The sequence below is a fragment of the Saccopteryx leptura genome, chromosome 4, assembly GCF_036850995.1.
Source record: "Saccopteryx leptura isolate mSacLep1 chromosome 4, mSacLep1_pri_phased_curated, whole genome shotgun sequence".
Classification (NCBI taxonomy): domain Eukaryota; kingdom Metazoa; phylum Chordata; class Mammalia; order Chiroptera; family Emballonuridae; genus Saccopteryx; species Saccopteryx leptura.
In genome coordinates, this window is record NC_089506.1 from 159,332,441 (window position 1) to 159,357,290 (window position 24,850).

The 24,850-nt window shown below is 39.6% G+C and overlaps 1 protein-coding gene across 2 annotated transcripts in view; it reads right to left on the reverse strand.

Annotated features, from left to right (window-relative positions):
* Positions 1-22,859, reverse strand: part of SLCO4C1 (solute carrier organic anion transporter family member 4C1) — a 76,872-nt gene extending 54,013 nt beyond the window's left edge. For both annotated transcript variants that reach the window (XM_066381908.1, XM_066381907.1), the window contains exons 1-2: positions 22,378-22,859; positions 16,773-17,036 (exon numbers count right to left, since the gene is read on the reverse strand). In XM_066381908.1, the coding sequence (XP_066238005.1) occupies positions 16,773-17,036; positions 22,378-22,705 (592 nt within the window). In that variant the 5' untranslated portion in view covers positions 22,706-22,859. The remainder of the gene's footprint in view (positions 1-16,772; positions 17,037-22,377) is intronic.
* Positions 22,860-24,850: the final 1,991 nt, after the last annotated feature.

The window sequence follows — 24,850 nt, forward strand, 5'->3', positions numbered from 1 at the left end:
CCTAGCTAAAAATTCACAAAATGCATCCACTTTTGCAGTGATGCAATAAACACCTCTTTAACTTTTACTTTTTCCTCCAAACCCATTGAACCATAGAACACACTTTTAACATACTCTTAATACCTTCAGAAGCTATGCTTTGCAGATCATTCCTTGGGAAACACTGCAACATAGTCTCTTGGTCAAGGCCATGGATTTTTAAAATGTCTAGCTATCTGAGAACTATAACTGTGAGAATTAAGTTTGTGCTAACTTCTCATTACACCTGCTTTTCTTCTCTGTGAGTTTCCTCTATTTCCAGAAGTTTGGTCATTCAAATTTCAACAAAAGTGGCTACTTTAACGTACCTAGTATTTCATGATGGTTGTGAAACTCCTATTTTAAAGGAAGACATAAAGCAATAATCTTGAAATGAAAACAAACCATTCTCTCTATGCCCACAGTTGAAACTTTATAAAATAATTAAACACTAAACTGAACATGTATTCTCCCAAAATAATTGATGATAACCTGGATTATTTTATAAAAATATAAATTTCTGAATCCTACTCTAGACTTAATAAGAATCTCCTACAGACGTTAAATAAGAGTAACAGCCATACACAATAATTCAAGTTATCTAGGAATTTGAGGGAAGACTGTAGTGACTCTGATATTAAAAATCATAATAATTTCATCTGGAGCACTGACTAGTTCTGGCTCTTTTATTGTGTCTATTAACTTTAAAATTTGTCCTGAATAATTTGGGTTTTTTTACAGCATTGTATCTTCTAACCTAAGAAATCACCTCTCCTCTTTACTCACTTCAATTATATAGTCCCTGAGAACAGGGATACCCACTGCTCTGACCAGACAGCTCAGTCTGTTAGAGCACTGTCCCAAACCAAAGGACCAGAGGGTGCTGGGCCAATCCCCAGTCAGGGCACACACAGGAACAGGTCAGTGTTCCTGTCTCCCTCTCTCTCTGTCTCTCCTTCTCTGTTCCTCCCTTCCTCTCTCACCGAAATGAAAAGAAGAAAGAAAAGAAAGGAAAGGAAAGGAAAGGAAAGGAAAGGAAAGGAAAGGAAAGGAAAGGAAAGGAAAGGAAAGGAAAGGAAAGGAAAGGAAAGGAAAGGAAAGGAAAGGAAAGGAAAGGAAAGGAAAGGAAAGGAAAGGAAAGGAAAGGAAAGGAAAGGAAAGGAAAGGAAAGGAAAGGAAAGGAAAGGAAAGGAAAGGAAAGGAAAGGAAAGGAAAGGAAAGGAAAGGAAAGGAAAGGAAAGGAAAGGAAAGGAAAGGAAAGGAAAGGAAAGAAAAGATAAAATAAAAAAGAAAAAAGAAACCTACTAAGAAGGGCTCCTGTTGGCTTAGCTAGGCTTAAATTTAAGTAATGACAAAACAAAAACAGAGCCTGGAAGCCATTTCTAAACAGGGCCCCCTACACACAAACTGCACTTCAGATAGAAGCCTGCACTAAACTACCTTCCTCCTGCATTGAACTGCCTTCCTATACTGTGTTTCTGCCATATGAGCAAGCCCTTGACATTCCATTGAAGCTGCATAGCTATATCCCCCAATCAACATCTTCACTAACCAATTAGATTAGCTGCCCTTTAAACCATACAAACTGGAAGAATTTGGAGGCCTCATTTGCATGAGGATGGACCAATCAGGGACCAGGGGTGGTATTTCTGTCTATATAAGCCAAGGCTCCCTCTGGCTCATGGAGTGTACTTTCCCTTTCCACTGAAGACTGCATTTCCCAAGCTGGCACTGAAACACAAGAGGCATATCTCACCCAAGCAGAGAAGAGCAGCCCAAAACAGAACAGAGAGAAGCTGACTAGCTGAGGATGCGCCAGGCCCCAGGTCCACCTCACTGCCATCTGGATCACCATTGAGCTGTTTTACACTGAATAAAGTTTCCTTCATCACGTACCCAAATTGGAGATTTGTGTTGGCACCAATGACCATTGCTTGTTACAATAAAATTAAAATATAAGAAAAACAGGCCCTGGCCGGTTGACTAAGTGGTAGACCTGGCGTCGACCTGGGTGTGGATGTCCCAGGTTTGATCACCAGCCAGGGCACACAGGAGAAGCGCCCATCTGCTTCTCCACCTTTCCCCCTCTCCTTTCTCTCTTATGTCTCTCTTTCCCTCCTGCAGCCAAGGTTCATTGGAGCAAACTTGGCCCAGGCACTGAGGATAACTCCATGGCCTCTACCTCAGGTGCTAGAATGACATCTGTTGCAAAGGCGTAACGCCCCAGGTAGGCAGAGCATTGCACCCTAGTGAGTGGCTGGTCAGGCGCATGCAGGAGTCTGTCTCTCTGCCTCCCCACTTCTCACTTCAAAAAAATACAAAAAGGAAAAAGAAAAGTGATTTTCATTAGGAAGAAGTAATATCAAGAAGGAAGAACACTCACAAACAAGCTAAATTAAGACATTCTGTATTGAATTAGTGCTTAAAAAACTAAGATCGTCAGCCTCTGTCTTCTCCAATCTAGACAAGTATTACATACAAAAAAAAAACCCTTAAGAGTACAAGATAAAAGACAAACCAGTAAGTAAAAATTAAGTACAACTTTGAGTCCTGCTCTAATCATTTTCCTAGATTAACTTGAAGTAGTCACCTATCAAAACCAAAGTCTTTAGGTGCAGAATTCTCCCTGAAATAATCTACATTAGCAATTCAGTGCTAAAGCAAATCAAAGTATTGAGAGCTACCTTTTTTTTTTTTTTTTTTTTTTTTTTGAGAGAAAGGGATGGAAAAGAGAAACAAAAGAATGAAACTTAAGAAAAGTTACACAAACATTGGTCAATAAAGAAAAAGTGCTTTACTGGATTTAGTAATTACTCTCTATAATTCCTAAGTATTTACTAATGACCAATGAGCTCTTGCCCTAAGTCTCAAAGACTATATTATTTGCTTAATAACATTAAATTAACACACATCCAAAAAAAATTAAACAGTGCTTGGATGGAAACAAAATATTATGTGGTAAAGATTCATTTATTATATTTTTAAATATCTTAAAGTTTTATTAAAATGTATGTTAATGTTATATTAAAATACAGTAAAAGTGTCAAGTAGGATTTGCTTGAAAATGTTTTATAACTTTTATTTTCCAGGTTAACATGCAAAAATTAGTCTTAGAATTATTTATTTCTCTTTATTTTAATTCTTCCTCTTGTAATATTCAATAACAAACACCAAAACTTCCCTTTGATAAATGTTTTTATCTCCTTTCAAAGTTAATCATTTCTAACCCTATGTCTTCATAAAAGCTCCTCTTAAAAAAATATTTCCACAGCCTGACCAGGCAGTGGCACAGTGGATAGAGTGTCAGACTGGGATGCAGAGGACCCAGGTTCGAGACCCCAGGGTCGCCAGCTTGAGTGCAGGCTCATCTGGCTTGAGCAAAAAGCTCACCAGCTTGGACCCAAGGTCGCTGGTTTGAGCAAGGGGTTACTCACTCTGCTGTAGTCCCACGGTCAAGGCACATATGAGAAAGCAATCAATGAACTAAGGTGTTACAACAAAAAACTGATAATTGATGCTTCTCATCTTTCTCCGTTCCTGTCTGTCTGTCCCTATCTATCCCTCTCTCTGACTCTCTCTCTCTGTCCCTGTAAAAAAAAAAAAAAAAAAAAAAATTACACAAACCTATTGAAACATTTTTTACAGAATAGAAAATTCAAACTGTTATCATACTTCACATTTTGTTTTCTTCTACTTGCCAACTCTATTACATTATTTTAATATTTACTTTTTCTTTCTTTCTCCCTTTCTTTCTTTTTTTTTTTTTTTCTAAGTGAGAGGAGAGGAAATTGAGACAGACTCCTGCATGCCAACTGACTGGGATCCACCAGGCAACCCCCCTACCAGGTGATGCTGTGCCCATTTTAGGCTGTTGCTCAGCAACCAAGCTATTTTTAGAGGCTGAGGCAGAGGCTCCACAGAGCCATCTTCAGCACTGGGGCCAACTCGCTCAAACCAATCAAGCTATGGCTTCCGGAGGGGGAAGAGCAAGAAAGAAGGGGGGAGAGAAGGGGTGACGAAGCAGATGGTTGCTTCTTCTATGTGTCCAGACCAGGAACCAAACCTGGGACCTCCAGATGCCTAGCCAACGCTGTATCAATGAGCCAGCCATTCAGGGCCTACTTATATATTATAGATTATCTAGTTCAAACTGAGTTCTGACTTTGGTTTTCCTCAAATTTAAAAACAATGACACAACAAAAATAATACATAAGAAATATGTTAATTCTCTCAATGTCATTTCATGTATGATTTTAATTGATAAAATAATTTCTTAATGTTATGCTCTTCGGGCTATTTATGTTATGTTACCTAAGAAGATTGTACATTTCCTTGCTTCTAATTTATTCACAGAAAGTTTTCAACTAATTTTTTTTCTTATATTCAATCTTCAGGTTTTTTCTACACTGAATAACTCAGATTTTTGGTTATACATTTCCATATTTAAAGAAGTAGATTAGTTCACTTGAATAAACAAGTTATTATGTTTTAAAGAAAACACAGACCGGAGTGACGTCACGGAAATGGCGCCGTGAGTAGCGCGTCCGACAGATCTCCCCAAAATCACAACAAATTTATCAACTAGAAACAGGAAAATTTATCTTCGGAGCAAACTGAAAGCAAAAGGACTGTTATCGCTCGAATCTGAGAGACGAGGGTGTGGAGGAAGCTACCACAGGGACGTTCATTCAAGCCGCGAGAAAGTTCGCCTGTGGTAAGTCATCCCGCACTCGGAAGCCGCCGCCGGCCGCCGCCGCCGCCGCCGCCGCCAGCCGCCGCCGCCAGCAGCGCCCAGGTCGGTTGCAGAACGAGCGGCGAGCAGCTGCTGGCGCGCTCCCGGTCTGGTTGCAGACCGAGCATTGCAGACCGAGCACCGCTAACGTTCCCAGGGGCCCGTGCACAGGGAGCGGGAGAGGCCCCAGGGCGGTATTCCCTACTTGGGAGATTCTCTCCGCGGGCGGGGCACCTCACCCAGCCATTCAAGCTAACAATCAAGCGTTGGGGGAGGGGCGTGCGCAGGCAGCCTGAAATACCTTCGGGAGCACAGCTGCGACCCAATTATTAAAATTAACTTAACCCGTGAAATCTGCGCACCCTCGGTTCTAATTGATAAGATCTCTCTCAGTTCACCGACCCAAGACAAGAGGCGTGATATTTTTTGGTGCCTCTCGCTAAAGGGGCGGGGGCAACTTCTGATTGATAGAGCCTCCATATTCAGGGATAAACGCTAACAAGAAGGACTTGGCAGATAATAAGATCTATACCAAACTAGTCGCAAGCAGAGACTAGTGCCTCTTCTTACCGGCCAAAACAGGCTACAAAGTGTGGAAAGCCTGGGTTGAGAGGTCCAACGGAATGCTAGGCGCTGAACAATCATCTTGACAACAATTGACTCCCACCCCCGCCTGATTACACTGGAGGCCCTGACTGTCAGAGCCCTTCCCAGAGCCTTGCACTGAGTGGGGATAGAGTGGGGATTTCCCAGCTCTTTGAGCCTCTTACTCCCCAGGCAGAAGCAGTGGCAGCCTTGTGGCTGGATCGCCAGGCTGCTGGTTCGGGAGGGGGGGACTGGGAGAGAGAATCCACGAAGGCGAACTCTCTCGTCGTTAGACCCTGCAGACGCCGGCAGGCCTTGATTACCAGCAAGACTAAAGCCAATTGTATGACATTGCCGTAGAACCCCATCAACTGCAAGTCCCTGCCTGGGTGTGGCGCAGGGGCAGGGCCTGGGGTGCAGAGTCGCCGACCGGGAAGAGGGAGAGAGGAGAAGGAGGAAGAGGTTGTCATCTCAAAATCAGGAAAAATCCACAGACTTTGCAGCTTGTTCCACTGTTTTTTTTTTGTTTTTTTTTGTTGTTGTTTGTTCCTTCTATCTTATTGTCTTTATTTCCTCCACCTCAGTCCTTCTATTCTCTGCCCATCTTATGCTTCCCTTTTCTTGAACTACACTACCCATAAGTGTTACATTTTATTTCTCTTCTTCATCCTCACCCTCCTTTGGGGTTATACTCCAGGACACTTAATTCTCACTCTCTCCTCTTTTGTTTTTTTTTGCCTTATTTTGTTTTTTTCTCTTGCTTTTTTATTTCTTCCTTTGTTTTACTCTTTTTCTTATTTTTCCCTTTCTATTCGTTTTTTCTTTTCTCATTTTACTTTCCTCCCATTTAATCCTCAATCACGAACAAATTAGTTAATTTGGGACTCAAGGTTTTTTTTTTTTTGGCTTTGTTTTTCTTTTTCGGTTTTGTTTTTGTTTTTTTCTGGTTGGTTTGTTTTTGTGGCATTTTGGGTCCTCCCAACCCAAGGTCTCCATTGTATTTGGTGTTTGCTCCACTTAATACAACGTATTTTTACTTATTATTTTTATTTTTTCTTCTTTATTATTCCTTTTTTTGTCCTTTTTTCTGGTTCCCTCTTGTCCCTCTCATTATATCTCTTGGTTGACTGTCACCCGCAGGCAGATCAACTTATGCTTGTCTAAGATTTTCTTCCTTTTTTTATTTTTAATTTTTTTTTTTTCTTTTTTTTTTTTTTTTTTGCCCCCTTGAACTCTTCACCGCAAACCAGGCCCTCCATTATAGGCACGATATTTTCCTGAGGAGGGGAGAGGAGGGAAGGGGAACAAAGAAAAAAAAAAGGGGGGAAATAATAAATTATTACTGCTTTTTTTTGTGGGGTGTTTTACCCTCTGGTTTTTTTTTTTTTGTTTGTTTTTTGTTTTGTTTTGTTTTTGTTTGTTTGTTTTTGTTTGTTTTTTACTTTTTACTCTTTATTAATTCTAATTAGTGCTATCAACAAGACCACCCTCAGATGCCAATAAGAAAGAGGAAATCGAATATTATGGATACAAAAGAAAGAGAGGTAACACAAATAGATGTGGAAAAATCTATGGAGAAAAGACTTAACATATTGGAAGCCTTGGAGCTAAATGACAGAGAATTTAAAATAGAAATCTTAAAAATACTCAGAGATATACAAGAAAACACGGAGCGGCAATATAGGGAGATCAGAAAACAACTCAATGAACACAAAGAATATATTACCAAGGAAATTGAAACTATAAAAACAAATCAAACAGAAATGAAAAACTCAATTCACGAGCTGAAAAACGAGGTAACAAGCTTAGCTAGCAGAACAACCCAGATTGAAGATAGAATTAGTGAAATAGAAGACAAACAACTTGAGGCACAACAGAGAGAAGAAGAAAGAGACTCAAAAATAATAAAAAACGAGAAAGCCCTACAGGAATTATCTGACTCCATCAGAAAGAATAACATAAGAATAATAGGTATATCAGAGGGAGAAGAGAAAGAAAATGGAATGGAGAATATACTCAAACAAATAATAGACGAGAACTTCCCAAGCCTGTGGAAAGAACTAAAGCCTCAAATTCAAGAAGCAAACAGAACACCGAGTTTTCTTAACCCCAACAAACCCACTCCAAGGCACATCATAATAAAGATGACACAAACCAATGACAAAGAAAAAATTCTCAAGGCAGCCAGGGAAAAGAAGAGTACAACATATAAAGGAAGGCCTATTAGATTATCATCAGATTTCTCAGCAGAAACTCTACAAGCTAGAAGAGAGTGGACCCCAATATTTAAAGCCCTGAAAGAGAGGAACTTTCAGCCAAGAATACTATACCCATCAAAGCTATCCTTCAAGTATGAAGGAGATATAAAAACATTCACAAATACAGAAAAGATGAGAGAATTTATCACGAGAAAGCCCCCACTCCAGGAAATACTAAAGGGGGTTTTCCAACCAGATTCAAAGAACAAAAGAAAACAACACAAGTAACAGCTCCACCAAGAACACAATAAAACCAAACTTAAACTGTGACAACAAAGGAAAAAAAAAAGGGGGGGAGAGAATGGAGATTAACAGTAGCAAAGGACGATGAAGTGCAGAAATACTTATAAGATAGGGTACTACAATGAATATGGTAGGTACCCTTTTCATTACTTAATGGTAACCACCCTAGAAAAAACCACCACAAAAACACATGACTTAAAAAAGGTAGCAACAGAGGAAAGAAGTATGGAACACAAACAAACAGAAACAAATGATAGAAAAACAAAAGAGAAGAATCAAACTAGATACAAAACTAACAGAAAGCAATTTATAAAATGGCAGTAGGGAACCCACAAGTGTCAATAATTACACTAAATGTAAATGGATTAAACTTACCAATAAAAAGACACAGAGTAGCAGAATGGATTAAAAAAGAAAATCCAACTATATGCTGCCTACAAGAAACACATCTAAGCAACAAGGATAAAAACAAATTCAAAGTGAAAGGCTGGAAAACAATACTCCAAGCAAACAACACCCAAAAAAAAGCAGGTGTAGCTATACTCATATATGACAATGCTGATGACTACAAGACAGAAAAAGTACTCAGAGACAAAAATGGTCACTTCATAATGATTAAGGGGACACTGAATCAAGAAGACATAACAATCCTTAATATATATGCACCAAACCAAGGAGCACCAAAATATATAAGACAGCTACTTATTGACCTTAAAACAAAAACTAACAAAAATACAATCATACTTGGAGACCTCAATACTCCGCTGACGGCTCTAGATCGGTCATCCAAACAGAGAATCAATAAAGATATAGTGGCCTTGAACGAAATACTAGAACACCTGGATATGATAGACATCTACAGGACACTTCATCCCAAAGCGACAGAGTATACATTTTTCTCTAGTGTACATGGAACTTTCTCAAGAATTGACCATATGTTGGGCCACAAAGACAATATCAGCAAATTTAGAAAAATTGAAATTGTACCAAGCATATTTTCTGATCATAAAGCCTTGAAACTAGAATTCAACTGCAAAAAAGAGGGGGAAAAAACCACAAAAATGTGGAAACTAAACAACATACTTCTAAAAAATGAATGGGTCAAAGAAGAAATAAGCGCAGAGATCAAAAGATACATACAGACAAATGAAAATGAAAATACGACATATCAGAATCTCTGGGATGCTGCAAAAGCAGTAATAAGAGGAAAGTTCATATCACTTCAGGCCTATATGAACAAACAAGAGAGAGCTGAAGTAAACCACTTAACTTCACACCTTAAGGAACTAGAAAAAGAAGAACAAAGACAACCCAAAACCAGCCGAAGAAAGGAGATAATAAAAATCAGAGCAGAAATAAATGAAATAGAGAACAGAAAAACTATAGAAAAAATCAATAAAACAAGGAGCTGGTTCTTTGAAAAGATCAACAAAATTGACAAACCCTTGGCAAGACTCACCAAGGAAAAAAGGCACAGGACTCAAATAAATAAAATCCAAAATGAAAGAGGAGAGATCACCACAGACATCATAGATATACAAAGAATTATTGTAGAATACTATGAAAAATTATATGCCACCAAATACAACAATCTAGAAGAAATGGATAAATTCCTAGAACAATACAACCTTCCTAGACTGAGTCATGAAGAAGCAGAAAGCCTAAACAGACCAATCAGCAGGGAGGAAATAGAAAAAACTATTAAAAACCTCCCCAAAAATAAAAGTCCAGGCCCAGACGGTTATACTAGTGAATTCTATCAAACATTCAAAGAAGACTTGGTTCCTATTCTACTCAAAGTCTTCCAAAAAATTGAAGAAGAAGCAATACTTCCAAACACATTTTATGAGGCCAACATAACCCTCATACCAAAACCTGGCAAGGATGGCACAAAGAAAGAAAACTACAGACCAATATCTCTAATGAATACAGATGCTAAAATTCTAAACAAAATACTGGCAAACCGAATACAACAACATATTAAAAAAATAATACATCATGATCAAGTGGGATACATCCCAGAATCTCAAGGATGGTTCAACATACGCAAAACGGTTAACGTAATACACCATATCAACAAAACAAAGAACAAAAACCATATGATCTTATCAATAGATGCAGAAAAGGCTTTTGATAAAATACAACACAATTTTATGTTTAAGACTCTCAACAAAATGGGTATAGAAGGAAAATATCTCAACATGATAAAGGCCATATATGATAAACCATCAGCCAACATCATTTTAAATGGCATAAAACTGAGGACTTTCTACCTTAAATCAGGAACAAGACAGGGTTGTCCACTCTCTCCACTCTTATTTAACGTGGTGCTAGAAGTTCTGGCCAGAGCAATAAGACAAGACAAAGAAATAAAAGGCATCCATATTGGAAAAGAAGAAGTAAAGGTATCACTTTTTGCTGATGATATGATCCTATACATCGAAAACCCGAAGGACTCCACAAAAAGATTATTAGAAACAATAAACCAATACAGTAAGGTCGCAGGATACAAAATTAACATACAGAAGTCCATAGCCTTTCTCTATGCCAACAATGAAATATTAGAAAACGAACTCAAAAAAATAATCCCCTTCACGATTGCAACAAAAAAAATAAAATACCTAGGAATAAACATAACAAAGAATGTAAAGGACCTATATAATGAAAATTACAAAGCATTGTTAAGAGAAATCGAAAAAGATACAATGAGATGGAAAAATATTCCTTGTTCTTGGATAGGAAGAATAAATATAATCAAAATGGCCATATTACCCAAAGCAATATACAAATTTAATGCAATTCCCATCAAAATCCCTATGGGATTTTTTAAAGAAATGGAACAAAAAATCATCAGATTTATATGGAACTATAAAAAACCCCGAATAGCCAAAACAATCCTAAGGAAAAAGAATGAAGCTGGGGGCATTACAATACCTGACTTTAAACTATATTATAGGGCCACAATAATCAAAACAGCATGGTATTGGCAGAAAAATAGACACTCAGACCAATGGAACAGAATAGAAAGCCCAGAAATAAAACCACATATATATGGTCAAATAATCTTTGATAAAGGGGCCAACAACACACAATGGAGAAAAGAAAGCCTCTTCAACAAATGGTGTTGGGAAAACTGGAAAGCCACATGCAAAAGAATGAAACTCGACTACAGCCTGTCCCCGTGTACTAAAATTAATTCAAAATGGATCAAAGACCTAAATATAAGACCTGAAACAATAAAGTACATAGAAGAAGACATAGGTACTAAACTCATGGACCTGGGTTTTAAAGAACATTTTATGAACTTGACTCCAATGGCAAGAGAAGTGAAGGCAAAGATAAATGAATGGGACTACATCAGAATAAAAAGTTTTTGCTCAGCAAGAGAAACTGATATCAAAATAAACAGACAGCCAACTAAATGGGAAATGATATTTTCAAACAACAGCTCAGATAAGGGCCTAATTTCCAAAATTTACAAAGAACTCATAAAACTCAACAACAAACAAACAAACAATCCAATAAAAAAATGGGAAGAAGACATGAATAGACACTTCTCCCAGGAAGAGATACAAATGGCCAACAGATATATGAAAAAATGCTCAGCTTCATTAGTTATTAGGGAAATGCAAATCAAAACTACAATGAGATACCACCTCACCCCTGTTAGATTAGCTATGATCAACAAGACGGGTAATAGCAAATGTTGGAGAGGCTGTGGAGAAAAAGGAACCCTCATTCACTGTTGGTGGGACTGTAAAGTAGTACAACCATTATGGAGGAAAGTATGGTGGTTCCTCAAAAAACTGCAAATAGAACTACCTTATGACCCAGCAATCCCTCTACTGGGTATATACCCCAAAACCTCAGAAACATTGATACGTGAAGACACATGTAGCCCCATGTTCATTGCAGCACTGTTCACAGTGGCCAAGACATGGAAACAACCAAAAAGCCCTTCAATAGAAGACTGGATAAAGAAGATGTGGCACATATACACTATGGAATACTACTCAGCCATAAGAAACGATGACATCAGATCATTTACAGCAAAATGGTGGGATCTTGATAACATTATAAGGAGTGAAATAAGTAAATCAGAAAAAAAACAAGAACTACATGATTCCATACATTGGTGGAACATAAAAATGAGACTAAGAGACATGGACAAGAGTGTGGTGGTTACCAGGGGTGGGGGGAGGGAGGACAGGGGGAGAGTTAGGGGGAGGGGGAGGGGCACAGAGAACTAGATGGAGGGTGGCGAAGGACAATCTGACTTTGGGCGAGGGGTATGCAACATAATTTAATGACAAAATAACCTAGACATGTTTTCTTTGAATATATGTACCCTGATTTATTAATGTCATCCCATTACCATTAATAAAAATTTATTTAAAAAAAAAAAAAAAAAGAAAACACAGACCATTATAACTGGTTATTTGAAATTGTGGAAGTCATTTAAATTCATAAAAATACTTCAAATTATTCAATATACTAGTATATTACTACTATGAGTAATAAACAAAAATTTGGAAAACATTAAATGAAACATAAAACCTAGTAATTATTTTAGCTGTTAACTATCTATGAAATCACTATTAAGTTGTTTCATCTCTTGTCCTAAAGTTTTATGTTGTAAAAAGAGAAAGAAGATTTATGATATCTAACATTCCTTTTTTCTAAATGTCTGAGTTCTTTTAGATATTTAATTCAATTTCAGTCCTGAGTTTTGTATCTATTATATTATAAACACCTACACATACATACAAACACACCACAATAATATTTCTATTAAAGAAATTTTTCAGGAAAAATGTAAAAATTCAAAATAGCTACTAGGCATTTTCATATATTGACAATAGGAGAGTGATTGCTATATTCCTTCCAAAAAATCAGTGTGACATTATTCATGAAAAAAATCAGAATAAGGAAGCCCTTCAAACCTGTTATTTGCACTCCAGGAATGAAGACTAATGACTTGCACACATACACAAACATACGTGTTCAAAGCTGTATATTACAACATTGGATATATAATCTGCAATTCAAACTTAAGGTCAAACCTTAGTTCTTGATTTTCACTCCCAAATCTGTTCTACCTAGTTTTCCACATTCTAGTAAATGGTCCCAGTCGGTCAAGGCAAATATCAAGGAGTCATTATTTATTCCTCCAATCAATCCACTAAAAAGTCCTATCTCTTTTTCCTTTAAAATACTTGAAAATCAGTCACTCCTCTAGATCTCTACTGTTACTTACTTACTCAGTCCCAACCACCTTTATGTCTCACCTGGACTACAGTAAAAACCTCCTGAATGATTTCCTGCCACTTACTCTTGTCTCTCAGAACAAGGAAGCCAAAAGGATTACTCTAAATAAAATCATGCACTTCCCTGTGTAAAACTCTCTTATACTTCCTATTGCACTTAAAGGAAAATCTAAGTGCCTCATGCCTCTACCTGCCACTCCAAACTCACTTCATACCATGCTCTCCCTTGCTTTGATCACGCTAGGCAAACCTGACCATCCAAAAATCTACCAAGCTCTTTCCTGCACCAACACCCTCACTCATGTTTTTCTCCAGCCTGGAAAGCACTTTTCTCTTTTGAATACTATTACTTCATACTATTTCCTTCATACACTCACATCAATTTTCATCTTATTTATTAATTTTAATTTCTTCACACTAGTACATAAAATATGGATGGCATTAACTGTTTCACTATTTTTTCCCACATGTATAGTCTATATCAATAAATATTTATCATATGAATGACAGACTAACATAAGGGCAACCTGAGTTTTTGCTTTCATTTGCCACAGGTAAACTATTATTTAAATTATTAGTCTTAATTTAAGAGTAAAAAATTTACAGATCAGCCAATATCTATTTCAGCTAAAATAATAAAATATATCAGTAAGAATTTGGTGAAAACTCACAGTATACAATAATGTACTAAAAATGTACAGATCTGGCTTCAGCAGTCTAGGCTTTAGCTCTGGTCACACACACACACACACCTTAATTTGTGCCCATTTCTCTTCGGGAAATATATATTGTTCAGATTGGCTGCAACTCAAGGTGCATATGGCAAGAGATAAAGCTAAGAAGATTGCTGAGGACAGATGAGGCTTCTGCATTGGAATAGGTGGTTGTGTTTATTATAGAGTAGTCAGAGGTCTGTTATCAAAGTAGGTCATCTGATCAGCTACAAGAGTAAGGAATTAGACTGAGTACAAAGGTACCTCCTACATGCTACAAACATAGTAAATTTTTGCTATCATAAAGTCAGTATCATGTTTCTTGTGTGACAGACTAAAATTTAGATTTTTCCCTTACTGTTAAAGATTTCAAAGGTGTTATACGAAAGCCTATATGCCTTGTTCCTAAAACTACCCCAGTGAAATCTTGTGAAGTTGTTTTTATGATATCTTCCAATCTTAGATAATGTACTAGACTCAAAACAAGAGCTCTTTCCACTGATAACATATTCTCCTTATCTCATTCATTCCAAACTGTACCACATTTAAAAACATACTCTTTTGGTCCATATGCTTGCTTTTTTTTTTTTTTTAATTTTAGAGAAAGACAGAAAAGAAGGAGGGCGGATGAGAAGCATCAACTTGTAGTTGCTTCACTTTAGTTGTTTATTGACTGCTTCTCATACATGCCTTGGGAGGGGGGGTGGAGCACTTAGGTCGAATCAGAGAACCTCTTGCTCGAGCCAGCAACTTTGGTTTCAAGCCAGAAACCTTGAGCTTCAATCTAGCAACCTTGGGCTTCAGGCCAGTGACCTTTGGGTGCAATTCAATGACCTTGGGATCATGTTGATGATCCCATGCTCAAGATGGTAAGCCGGACCTCAAGCCAATGAGCCTGTGCTCTGGCCAGTGACCTCTGGGCTTAAAACTGGGTCCTTCAGGGTCCTGGCCTACACTCAACCCACTGTGCTACCACCAGTCAGGTGTAATTTTATTTTTATTGCCAAATGAAGTATGCTTAAGTAAAAAGTGTACACCTAAAATCATACTGCATAATATATACTTTGTCATTGAAAATATTTTGCTATATCTATAATTTGGAGATTGGTCTTGGAAAATGTTAACACTTTAATATTAACTTTCAATATGAATTCTCAGAAAAATAATAATATTAACTTGTTAAAAATAATGCATATATTGCAGCAAGCCCCAATTCTAGCCTTTTCTTCACTTACCTAAGCCCTGAAAGCTTTCGATTTATTAGCCCTCTGATTTTTTTCTATATTTGCTATTAAAATCCCAGGAAAGACAACAGAAATTTTAAGGTCTTCTTTCCTAGCACATTCCTCTGATATTACCATAATTGTTTTTCCACTGAAAATGACACTTTGGGGGGGGGGGGGAATAGAAAGATGAAAAATCAAATTTCTTTTTTGAGCCTGACCAGGCGGTGGCGCAGTGGATAGAGCGTCAGACTGGGATGACGAGGACCCAGGTTCGAGACCCCAAGGTTGCCAGCTTGAGTGTAGGCTCATCTGGTTTGAGCAAAAGCTCACCAGCTTGCACCCAAGGTCGCTGGCTCCAGCAAGGGGTTACACGGTCTGCTGAAGGCCCGCGGTCAAGGCACATATGAGAAAGCAATCAATGAACAACTAAGGTGTCTCAATGCGCAACGAAAAACTAATAATTGATGCTTCTCATCTCTCCGTTCCTATCTGTCCCTATCTATCCCCCTCTCTGATTCTCTCTCTGTCTCTGTAAAGAAAAAAAAAAAAATTTCTTTTTTGAGTCTCTGAATAAGGCTTCTTTATCCAACTGGGGCAGTACACTAGATCAGTGGTCCCCAGGCCGTGGACAGGTACTGGTCCGTGGGCCATTTGGTATCGGTCTGCAGAGAAAGAATAAATAACTTACATTATTTCCATTTTATTTATATTTAAGTCTGAACAATGTTTTATTTTTTTTAAATGACCAGATTCCCTCTGTTACATCCGTCTAAGACTCACTCTTGACGCTTGTCTCAGTCACATGATACATTTATCCGTCCCACCCTAAAGGCCGGTCCATGAAAATATTTTCTGACATTAAACCAGTCCGTGGTCCAAAAAAGGTTGGGGACCACTGCCTTAGATAACTCCTGAAGTTCAATGTCTCTGGAGAGTCACGAATCCTTCAGCTTTTAGGAAAAGCTTCGGTTTTATAAATTACCTTACTTTATCTCAGATCAGGAATCAAGTCTGGGTACAGAGCTGTAAGCACAGGAGATAAAACTGCAAAGGGAAAAACCACAGATCTCAGAATTCCAGTGAGGCCACAACCTCAAAGGAAAATGGTCATTTTTTTTTTCTTTTTGAGGAGAACTGGGTGTAATATAAGGAATGAGTGTATCAGAGGATTAAAAATTTGGAACCACTAAAACAGGGATAGTCAACCTTTTTATACCTACCGCCCACTTTTGTATCTCTGTTAGTAGTAAAATTTTCTAACTGCCCACCAGTTCCACAGTAATGGTGATTTATAAAGTAGGGAAGTAACTTTACTTTATAAAATTTATAAAGCAGAGTTATAGCAAGTTAAAGCATATAATAATAATTACTTACCAAGTACTTTATGTCAGATTTTTGCTAAGTTTGGCAGAATAAATCTTTATAAAACAACTTACTATAGTTAAATCTATCTTTTTATTTCTACTTTGGTTGCTCCGCTACTGCCCACCATGAAAGCTGGAACGCCCACTAGTGGGCGGTAGGGACCAGGTTGACCACCACTGCACTAAAGGAACAGCCAATTCACAATTTGTCTCTGTAACCTACTTCACACAATTCCCATCACAACAAATCAGTGAGCAGCGGAAAGGAGAGACCTTACCCTAGGTTGCATGTATAGGGAATGGCAATACACAGTTAATGGCCTAGTTTCTTAAAGTAAAACAAACAAAAACACAACAGAAACTTACCTTCAACAGGGGACCCCAATTGGTATTTTCCACTAAAAAATTTTGGCAATGAAAATACAAGTGCTCCCAATCCAATCATAAAGGATGCAAATGCAAGCCATCTTGGTTTGTGTCCTCTTTCGCCAACATAGGATACAAATAAAGACAACAAACAGAATGAGATATCATAGCTTGATGATATCAGGCCCGTCAGGGAACTCTTCATTTCATAGCGCTTCTCAATAGTGGAAATGCTAATATTTACTAGGCCATTTACTACAATCCCTAAAAGAGAAAAAAGAAAATTTATGTGCATTATTACAACTTTACCATATACATTATGATTATTAACACAATGTACTAAAGTTTGGTTGGTTACTTGTTTATTTTATTTTTTATTGTTATTTTTGACAGACAGTCAGAGAGAGGGTCAAATACGGACAGACAAGAAGGAAGAGAGATGAGAAGCATCAATTATTCCTTGCGGCTCCTTAGTTGTTCATTGATTGCTTTCTTATATGTGCCTTGGCCAGTGGGTGAGAGGGCAGGGGGCATTCAACAGAGCAAGTGACCCCTTGTTCAAGCCAGTGACCTTGGGCTCAAGCTAGAGACCCTGGGCTTCAAGTCAGCAACTTTCCAGTTTAAGCTAGCAACCATGGGGCCATGTCTATGATCCCGTGCTCAAGCTAGTGAGCCTGTACTCAAGCTGGTGACCTCTGGGTTTCAAACCTGGGTCCTCCACATCCCAGTCGGAAGCTCTATCCACTGCACCACCACTTGGTCAGGCTGGTTGTTTGGTGTGTTTTTTTTTTTTAAATATATTTTTATGTGTTCCAATTTTAAAAATACTTTCATTATTTCAAAGGGAAGCAACACAAACGTGATTCCTTACAAATCAGTTTGCTTTTAAATTGTACACTTGTGAATTTTCAGGTGTTAAATAAAATTGATGCCTACCACATCCTAAATTGTAGCTAACTTCATTTTTCTTTAAGTAACCTTCAAAAAGTCAGACTGGGAAAGTCTCATAAAGCCAGTTTGCCAGGTTGCCAAGTGTAGTATACTCTCACTGGCCTCACTTAAAGGAACAAAAAAGTATAACTGATTCCAGAGGTTATCGAGTAACACTCACTTTCCAAGTTACTCAATCCTTAAACATATTTATCTATAACAGAAGATACTTGACTTAGTCTAGAAAGTTAAAAATTGAGCTCTCAAACTTCTTTTTTCTTCTAACACTCTACAGATATTAAAGTTAAAGGTCCAGGAGCAAAACAAACAGAGTTTTATTTTAACCACTGGCATTCTAAACCATAGGCAAAATAAAAGAAAAAAAAATGTCATGTGCTTATTATAACTATGATGGAAGAATATAATGTACACTTTAAAAAGCTGAAAATCCAATTTTGACTGACAATAAAAATTTCCTGTCTAAATATAAACTAAATTTACAGTTTAAACATTACTATAAATAAAAAGAAGAGGCATCTGATCAACTTACAAAGTTTTTAATTAGTTATTACTTTTACTTAAGAGAATATCATAAATTGTTTTCATTTATTAATTAATAAAAAGGGTATACAAGCCACAATCTCCACAATTTCTTTAAATTTTGTTTTATCAAGACAGTAACTGGAAATATATTTCAAGAAAATTGATATAACAATTTTTTTAGTCCTAACATGATTTTTACTTTTATGCTAGTTTAATAAATCAGTTTACAATTCCTAACATTTCAAGATAAAATAAAATATCCAAAGTACTTTAAAATGACATATTTATAAGTAGGTAAGGTTATTTAAGAATATAAAAATGTTCTTATCTAAAAATCAACTTCCCAACATATTTAACACACTCATTAAAAATCAGTCATTAGAACTCCTTGTCTTCATGGTAAAACTTTTCTGAAAGAATAAATTTGTATACTCTTGTGGAAGTATGGCACTTTAGGTCTATTAATACCAATGTGAATTCTATGCTACAGAAATTCCAAGAACTCTCCTTTAAGAAAAAGAAATTCCATGAAATACTGTATACTATGTCTCTCCATAGTAAATGCATGAAGCTAGGAGGCACATTAGGAAAATTATGTTTTAAGAGAAATCTTATTTATCTCCGAGAAATGTTCAGTTAAGTAAACTCACTTAACAAGTTTTGGGATTTCCCCCAATTAAACACCTAATAATATACCATAGATACGGTCTTCCCAAGGATCATGTCTGAGAAACATGGTAATAATATTTTCAGTCATTCAAACATAAAATGAAACAAGAATTAATGTAATGGGTCACTTTTTTTTTTTTTTTTTGTATTTTTTCTGAAGTGAGAAGCAGGGAGGCAGAGACACAGACTCCCACATGCGCCCAACCAGGATCTACCCAGCAAGCCCACTAGGGGTCGATGCTCGGCCCCTCTGGTGCGTTGCTCTGCTGCAACCCAAGCCATCCTAGCGCCTGAAGCAGAGGCCATGGAGCCATCCTCGGTGCCCAGGCCAACTTTGCTCCAATGGAGCCTTCGCTGTGGGAGGGAAAGAGAGAGGAAGGAGAGGGGAAAAGGTGGAGAAGCAGATGGGCGCTTTTCCTGTGTATCCTGGCTGGAAATCGCACCAGGGACATCTACACTCTGGGCTGACGTTCTACCACAGAGCCGAGTGGCCAGGGCCTTTAATGGGTAACTTTTATCTCAGATTATGCTTCTTAAATTTGGGACCTCTGGGTAGATGTAGCTCCTAGTTTAAACATTTTTTAAGAGTGTCAATTATATTTAATAACAATTTTTAAAATATGTTGTGTTAAAGCTTGCAGTGAATAGAGTGTTAGCCTGGGATTCTGAGGACCCAGGTTGGAAACACCGAGGTTGCCGGCTTGAGCATGGTCTCATCTGGCTTAAGCGCGGGCTCACCCGCTTGAGCACTGGGTCACTGTCTTGAATGTGGAATCATAGACATGACCCCAAGGTCACTGGCTTGAGCAAGGGGTCACTGGGTCAGCTGGAGCTCACCAGTCAAGGCACATATAAGAAAGCAATCAATGAACAACTAAGGTGCTGCAACTATGAGTTGATGCTTCTGATCTCTCCCTTCCTGTCTGTCTCTGTCTGTTTCTATCTCTCACTAATAATAATAACAATAATATGTTGTATTGAATGTAAAATGATGTGTTCTGGATTAATTATATCAAAATTTCAGAATACGTTTTAAGATAAAACAAAGAATTTTTTTACTTGTGTCAAACTTCTTAAATTCTCCAATCCTTTAACAGTGCTATGCTTTAAAAACACAAATTTTGGACAATTAACATCAAGAAATTGAGAAAAGGTGAATGTTGGTGGGGACAAGAAAGGAGGTGTAAAGCCAGGAGCCATGGCTGTCACTATCAAAGCAGCCTTCTGGCCCATGCAGGTTCGCATTGGATTCGGACAGTCGGTAAAGAAACAACGGAGCCACAAACTGATGGGCCACAGTCTTTAATTCTAGCTTGCACCCGGCGGGCAAGTAAAAACACACACTGGGCTCCAAAACCCCCTCAAACATTCAGTGCTCACAAAGCCACTGACTTATCCGAGTTTCCTAGAATCAAAGGTTTCTAGCTCACCAGCCTTATTCTCCTCAGTTCCCCATCTCCTTCCTTATCCCAGATACAAACACTACACAAACTGGCATCTCACTCAGCACTCCGCCATCTTGGCTGCTTCTCCTGGCCTCCTCCACGTGGCCTCCTTCCGCTGCTGGCTCTACTCTCTCTGCTCTCTCATGCTAATCATCCCAGGAACCAAGAGCGCCAGCTCCCGTTCTGCCCCCATTTTATAGTATAGCTTCACAACCTTTAATCCAATATACAAAATAAGGAAGTCTCTAATACAAAGTCACTTCTCTGAGGCATGATTGGATTGTACCACCCTACATCAAAAAGGGTGGGAAAGGCTTAATTCCAAAACCAAGCCTCAGGCTACAATGATCCTGCCTGCCCCCAACACACATTAATATCACCTGGGCAATGGCCTCTCCACGTGGGTAATGTCATCTTTAACAAAGTGAGCATAATACATTTTATCTGCCCAACAGGAGGGAAGGGAAACAACTCTTTAGCACAAAACTACCTTTAATAGAGGATCTGTAGTTAGTCTGACTTGCAATCAACAAATACTTAGCACCTAACGAAAGAACGTGGAATTCCTATGAGACAAGGGAACAGAAATAAGAACAGGAAGAATATACTTATATTTATTCTTCTGTTAATCTTGGAAAAAAGCAATTCCAGCCCCTCCCCCCCCATGTTTCTTGGGTGGCATTTGTTTCAATCAGTCCTTGCTTGTCTCTTTGCAAATTATTTTAAAACTATGAGTTAAGCCCAGGCCTGTTGGCTCAGTGGTAGAGCGTCAGCCTGGCATGCAGGAGTCCCGGGTTCAATTCCCAGCCAGGGCACACAGGAGACGCGCCCATCTGCTTCTCCACCCCTCCCCCTCTCCTTCCTCTCTGTCTCTCTCTCTTCCCCTCCCGCAGCCAAGGCTCCATTGGAGCAAAGTTGGCCCGGGCACTGGGGATGGCTCTATGGCCTCTGCCTCAGGCGCTAGAATGGCTCTGGTTACAACAGAGCGACGCCCCAAATGGGCAGAGCATCGCCCCCTGGTGGGCGTGCCGGGTGGATCACGGTGGAGCGCATGCGGGAGTCTGTCTGACTGCTTCCCAGTTTCCAGCTTCAGAAAAATACAAAAAAAAAAAAAACCAAAACAACAAAAAACTATGAGTTAAGTGCCAAAAAATGTGCATATTATTAAATTCTAACTAACCCTCAACGTGTCCTTTAAGATGCTCCACTTTAATTTCTATTTGTCCTCAATTTCTCATTTAGTGATAATGAAATTTCCTATTTCTTTCATCCCCTGCATTAGACTAACCAGGGCAGCGTCTACTTCACTTTTTTTCCTAAGGGCCATTCTCTTCTCCCCCAACACTCACTCCTCAAACCAAGCTCAGATTGCGAACTCCTGAGGGTATAAACCTGGACTTAATCAGTAACTCCCAAGAGAATGTATTAGAAATCCTTGAACAAAACATACTGCATAATTCTTGAGGTTTTAAAACCCTCAACCCTTCTACAACACCTGAAGCCTTTGCTAACTTACAGGACTCCACTTGTGCCCGCCTACAACTAAAACTCAATACATTCACAAAACAGGAATGCTTATATCTAACCTATACTATACATATTCAAAAAGCTTCTCCTTTGAGAACTACCCCACCCTCACCAGCAAATTTACTAATCAGCCCTTCTGCTCCAGTAACCATAAAAAATCTCTTCAATTGGCGATTTAGCAAAATCCATGCTTTTGTCATGTAGAATAGATTTCCCGGGACAACCCGTTCTCGCTGGAAGCTCCAGTAATTTCAATCTTCCCTGGAAGTATCGAAACTGCCAAACTGAGGACACCAAAAATAAAAGGCTGTATGGCAAATTTTAAGTTTACTCGATAAAGGAGAAGCTAAAATGTGGAAGTCTGAACCTAGATGGTTACACGGCTGGGAGCGCCGGGGCCGCGGTGCAGGGCGCGCGGACCACCTGGCTGGGACGCGCTCGCCTCCCGCCCCAGACCCCGCGCCCACTGGCCGGCGCGCGCTGGCCCCTACCTTGCGTGAGGGCCAACAGGCAGTAGTGCAGCAGGAAGCCCCGCGGAGTGTTGCAGAGCTGCAGACACCGGGGTTGGAAGTTTCCCCACCCGCAGGGCCCCTCCTCGAACTCGGACCGCTCCCGGGAGTCAGGGGGCGTTGCCTGAGGCAGCGGTGGCTCCCGGGACCTGTCAGGTTCCGGGGGCTCGTGTGGCCGCGAGTCCTCGCTCTGGGCATCGGCGGACCAGGCAGAGACCTCGACGTGAGAGGGCGACGCGGGGAAACGGCGCGGGGTGTCTGGGCTGGAGTTGAGGAAAGCCGGGTTCTCGATGCCTTCGCGGCCCTTCATGGTCAGGATGGTTATCCGGCCCCAGTGCAAGGAGCGGACAAAACCTAAAAATAAAAGCGGTCCCGCTCTGGCTCCGCCCCTGGCAGGTGGCAGCGCCCCCGTGTGGGACAACTCCCCGCCTCCCCGCCTCCTCGGCCGGCCGGGGTCTGGGCCGCCGCCGGGACCCTGCTCCGCGAACCACCGCCTCCCACCGGGTAGTGGGCGTGGCGCCGCGCCGCCCAGCGCTCACCTGTCGCGCCCGGGCCTCCGAGGGGAGGTGTGGGCTGGCGGCCGGCCGCCGCCCGGGGAGAGGCCAGCGCCCCGCCGTGGGCCCGCCGCCCGCAGCTCTCCTTGCTGGAGCCCAGGGATTGGGAACCAGCGGTTGTGGGAGTCCGGCGACTGTCAAGTTCCCCCTGGGTGCTTACAGGAAACCTGTAAACATAGTTGCATCAGGAGCTCGTTCAAGAAAATACCCTGTGATTTTCTTCCTTAGCTGTTAGGTCTGGACAGAGAAGACTAGCGGCCACAGTCTTCGGACTTTGGACGCCATGAACATCACGGCAGGACGCTTTACCTGTCATCCTCCTTAACAACGGAAATCCCTAGCCGCCCACCCCCCATCACAACTAGTCACCTTTTTGGTTTTCTTTAAAACTAAGGAATAGAAATTAAGAAACTTTAAAAGCATATATGTGATATTATTTCTGCAGTATATTGCATATCTAAGATCAATAGTGTTGATAATCACGTAAATAATTTCTACCTGTGGAATAAATAAGAAAAAAAAAACACTTTGAAGAACTGAACACCATTATACAATAGTAGTTACAATTTATTCATTCATTTATGGAAAAATGTTTATTTCCTGGGTGCCAAACACTGTCTGGGAGGTACAAGTGTGCATAAAAACTGACAACTACTCCTAGCCTTATGATGCTTGCATTATAATAAGGGACAGATATTAAGTAATAAATATATAGAACATTTTATTCTGATAAGTGTTATGGGGGAAAATAAATGAAGGACAGGCTAGAATGGATATGTGTTGGGGAAGGGGAGGAACATGCAACTTAAATTGGGTGGTCAGAGCTTGACCAGGCAGTGGCACAGTGGAGAGAGTGTCAGGCGGGGATGCCGATGACCCAGGTTCAAGACCCGGAGGTCGCCAGCTTGAGCGTGGGCTCATCTAGTTTGAGCAAAAAGCTCACCAGCTTGGACCCAAGGTCGCTAGCTTGCTCGGTCTGCTGAAGGCCCACGGTCAAGGCACATATGAGAAAGCAATCAATGAACAACTAAGGCAGGGGTCGGGAACCTATGGCTCACAAGGTTCATTTTCTACCACTCATGTTCATGGTTGCGGATGGCTGGAGCCAATCACAGCTGTCCTCCAGGACAACACCAAATTTTTATTGGATAATGCATAACGTACACGAGTCATTGTATGGCTCTCATGGAATTACATTTTAAAATATGTGGCTTTCATGGCTCTCTAAGCCAAAATGGTTCCCGACCCCTGAACTAAGGTGTCGCAACAAAAAACTGATGATTGATGCTTCTCATCTCTCTCCGTTCCTGTCTGTCTGTCCCTATCTATCCCTCTCTCTGACTCTTTCTGTCTCTGTAAAAACTGATTAATGAATAAATAAATAAATAAATAAATAAATAAATAAATAAATAAATTGGGTGGTCGGAGAATGCCTCACTGAGAAGGTGACATTTGAGCTAAGGCTGAAGGAGATAAGGAAGGGAGCCTTGTATGTTGGAGAAATAGTGGCTGGGGTGGCATGAGATAGTTGGAGAGCAGCAGGAATTGAGAACAGGTAAAGGAGTGCAGGTGTGATGGAGGAGTGGTTGGGGTCAATTCTTATAGACCATTGTAGGACTTCAGCTTTTATTGGAGTTAAATAGCAAAATTTGGAGCCAAGGAGTGACATTATCCAAATATGATTAGGTTTTTAAAGCATCCATTCTCTCTCCCCATCAGAAGATAGACTAAATATATCCCAAAGTAATATATTTTAATCAAAGATACTTTTAAAATTGTATATCAAGATCTCAGATGTTTATCTTTCCTGAAATTAAATGTTGATCCAATAAGGAATATAATAAAACCATATATATTTTCTTTTTGCTAGGTAATCAAGGCTCTATATACAAAATTGTTAT